Source organism: Megalobrama amblycephala, linkage group LG10, assembly GCF_018812025.1.
Source record: "Megalobrama amblycephala isolate DHTTF-2021 linkage group LG10, ASM1881202v1, whole genome shotgun sequence".
Classification (NCBI taxonomy): domain Eukaryota; kingdom Metazoa; phylum Chordata; class Actinopteri; order Cypriniformes; family Xenocyprididae; genus Megalobrama; species Megalobrama amblycephala.
The window spans coordinates 37,884,825-37,888,086 of NC_063053.1; the positions used below are offsets into that span (position 1 = coordinate 37,884,825).

Below are 3,262 nucleotides of genomic sequence, written 5' to 3' on the forward strand. Positions count from 1 at the left end.
TCGAGCCGACCACCGAGGGCTATCCAGGCATCGCAGAGGAGTTCACCCAGCTGGTGGAGGACCGGATGGCAGTGCGTTTTGGGAACCAGACCAAGATTTTTTTTCCTCTCACGTCTCTGTCAAAACACAATATTGTAATGCATTCATTTTAAGAGGAGCCTTCCCCAACAATGGTTATATTTACCTTCCTGTCTCAATCGTCAACTCAGATTCTGGATTAACAGTGATAGTTGTGTCTATTGATAGAGCTGACAATAAATCATCTGCAAGACGTTTAGGCCCGGGTATACTTCAGTTTCCACATCTGGACGTGTCTCATGTGGAGTTGTGTCCGCACGTATTCCAAAGTATTCTCAACCCCAGATGAAGACAGATGGCTCGACACATAAACATGGATGGCAGAAGTATACTCACTTCTTTACATCACTCAGTGAACCAGCTGGGTGTGACTTTGTGGAATATTCAGTGTTTCCAATGTGTTGATATACTTAAGCCCTATTCGGACGGGACTAGTTTTCCAAACGACGTTTGAGTAACAATTCTTATTAACCTACGTCTGTGATTTTATGTACAGATTCGGACGGGACTAACGTGTTTATTACCGAGGTAGAAGTGTCTGTGTTTTACATGTGGGCATTTCAGAAGATCACGTGTTCAGAATGCACTTTGAAATATAAAGTAAAACGTCCTAACACATTTAGTGTTTTGTAAACATTTTATAAAAATTGTAGTGTGAAAAAACTAAACATACATTTATCATCATGATTTAATAGAACTGGGTTCTTATAATAAACCCACTGGAATAAAAAGTTTTAACTTATATAATTTACACGTTATGTAATTAAGTGCAGAAATGAAAGTAATCTTACCTGAAACTGATATTACAGTAGCCAGTCTTAACAGTTTACGTGATTTGGCTCTTCTTGTTGATTTTTTTTTTTTATTTCTTCGCAGTGTACCAAACACATCTACATCCATTATCGGTGCGCAAAAATCAGAAACTTAAATACCAGCGCGATAGCGAGAGATTGTACGGTAGTTCACGTTGACCAAAACACACAAGAAAAAGAGTTTTGGAAAAAACATTTTCGGAAATCACAGACATTTGCATTTGGACGGGATTAGATTTCTCTGAGGACCGCTGAGTTTGACGAAAAACAGTAGGTAATTTGCTCTGGAATTTTTACAGAGGTCGTGTGAGAAAAAGACAGACATGGCAGATTCGGACGGGATTAAAATCTCAAAGTACGTCTGTGAAACAGAAATTTCTCTAACGTCCCCCTGTGAAACTAGGCCCGTCCGAATAGGGCTTAATATAGTCTTATACTGGGATAATATTTTTTTAAAATCCAACATTAGTCTTTAATTAGTATTATGTATATAACAAAATAAAAGCTTTCAGGTAAAATCTTTTATGAAAGGTTTATTGGAATATAGATCAGATTAAATCTGAGAGGTCTATGAATATTGAACTAGCGGGTAGGCTGATAGCTGAATATTCAAACATTACGATAAAATGAGGTGGTCGCTGAGCTTCCGTGGGTATAAAACTGAGGCATTCTCACACAGAGTCTGCTCTCCAGGATAGATCTATCATAGAAATGTCTAACTGGGGAGTGACAAACGCAGATTATCAAACCATCCAATACTGCTTTCCAAACAACAATTTGTCTTGTTCCAAGAGTTTCCGACCTGAAGCGGAGTACATTGCTGTGTACATTTTCATTGCTGTAACATCAGTGTTCACCGTGTTTCTGAACCTGTTGGTGATCATCTCCATCTCGCACTTCAAACAGCTCCACACTCCCACCAATGTGCTGATCCTCTCTCTGGCAGTGGCTGATCTGATTGCAGGACTGATTCTCATGCCAGTGCAGGGAATGAAACTGATTGAGCCATGCTGGTACTTTGGAGAAATATTTTGCTTAATATTTCCTCTTATTCTTTATGTGGTTCTCACAGCATCTCTTGGTAATATGATTATTATATCTGTGGATCGATACATTGCTGTGAATGATCCTTTGCAATATCCAATGAAGGTCAATAATAACAGAGCTGTTGTTTCTGTTGTTGTAAACTGGATATTCTCCTTCTTATATAATTTTTATCTGTTGTATGAGTTTTTACTGTATCCAGAGAGGAACCACACATGTGTTGGAGAATGCATACTTTCTTTTAATTTGGAAAATATAATACTAGATGCTTTTGTTTGTTTAGTGGTACCTTGTTGTATAATTATTCCTTTATATGTGAAAATCTGCTTTGTAGCAAACTATCAAGCGAAGCATTTAAATTCAGTCACAGACAAAAAGGCCAGATCAGAAAAAAAAGCTGCAAGAACCTTAGGGATTGTAGTACTGGTTTATCTTCTTTTTTGGACGCCATACTTTTTATATTCTCTTTCTGGTGGGCATGATGAAAATGACTCGCTTATAATTAAAGTAATGGATTGGATTGTGTGCATGAATTCCTGTGTGAATCCACTTTTATATGCTATGTTTTATCGATGGTTCAGACTGTCAGCAAAATACATTTTGACACTGAGAATATTTGAACCTTCATCTGCATACTTAAATCTGTTCCCAGAGGAAAAATGATCACTTACACTCTCATGCAAGTGTAAATGAGATAATGTGTCTTCAAATGAAAGAGTTCTTGTTTTAAGCACCTTCTTATAGAACATTAGATGGCATGTAACAGCTGTTTTTTGTTTGTTTGTTTGTTTTTTTAAATAAAAAAATATGGTGTCTAATATTGTGATCATAATTGTGAGTGACACTATCTGCTCCATTGGCTCTGTTTGAACATATAATAACAGCAAAACTGTAGTAATGCTGCTTGGAAGCTTGTCACACTAAAGTAGTTATTACAAAGATAATCTTTAGTTTAAATTAAAGAAACCCACTTTATTAGAAGAAAGCAAGGTACAATATATTTTGATGCATGGTCATGGTAACTGCACTTACAATAAAACAATTGAGACAAATTTCACAACATGAGCTTAAATGATTGATGATGGACAAGAGTGATGTTTAATCATTATAATGGCAATTATTATTAAGCTCCTGATTTCTGCCTGTTTTTTGCCTTATAAAAAATAATGAACCAATTTACCAGTATGGCATTCAATTTTGTATTTCTACAGTGTGTTATGCATTTACATTAAAAAGGCATTTACTTCAAAAGTTTACAATTTTACAATAGGTTAACAAGTTTATATATATATTGGACTAATGTTTTCATTGTAATAATTTATTTTCAT

The 3,262-nt window shown here is 35.8% G+C and overlaps 1 protein-coding gene across 1 annotated transcript; it reads left to right on the forward strand.

Annotated features, from left to right (window-relative positions):
- The first annotated feature begins 1,570 nt into the window (after window positions 1-1,570).
- LOC125277665 (trace amine-associated receptor 13c-like) lies at window positions 1,571-2,752 on the forward strand. The gene has a single exon (XM_048206128.1). The coding sequence runs from the start codon at window positions 1,602-1,604 to the stop codon at window positions 2,595-2,597; it is 996 nt and encodes a 331-aa protein (XP_048062085.1). The 5' UTR covers window positions 1,571-1,601; the 3' UTR covers window positions 2,598-2,752.
- Window positions 2,753-3,262: the final 510 nt, after the last annotated feature.

Bases quoted from the DNA above. Each gene is read 5' to 3' on its own strand.
- LOC125277665 (XM_048206128.1), top strand. From the start codon at position 1,602: ATGTCTAACTGGGGAGTGACAAACGCAGATTATCAAACCATCCAATAC.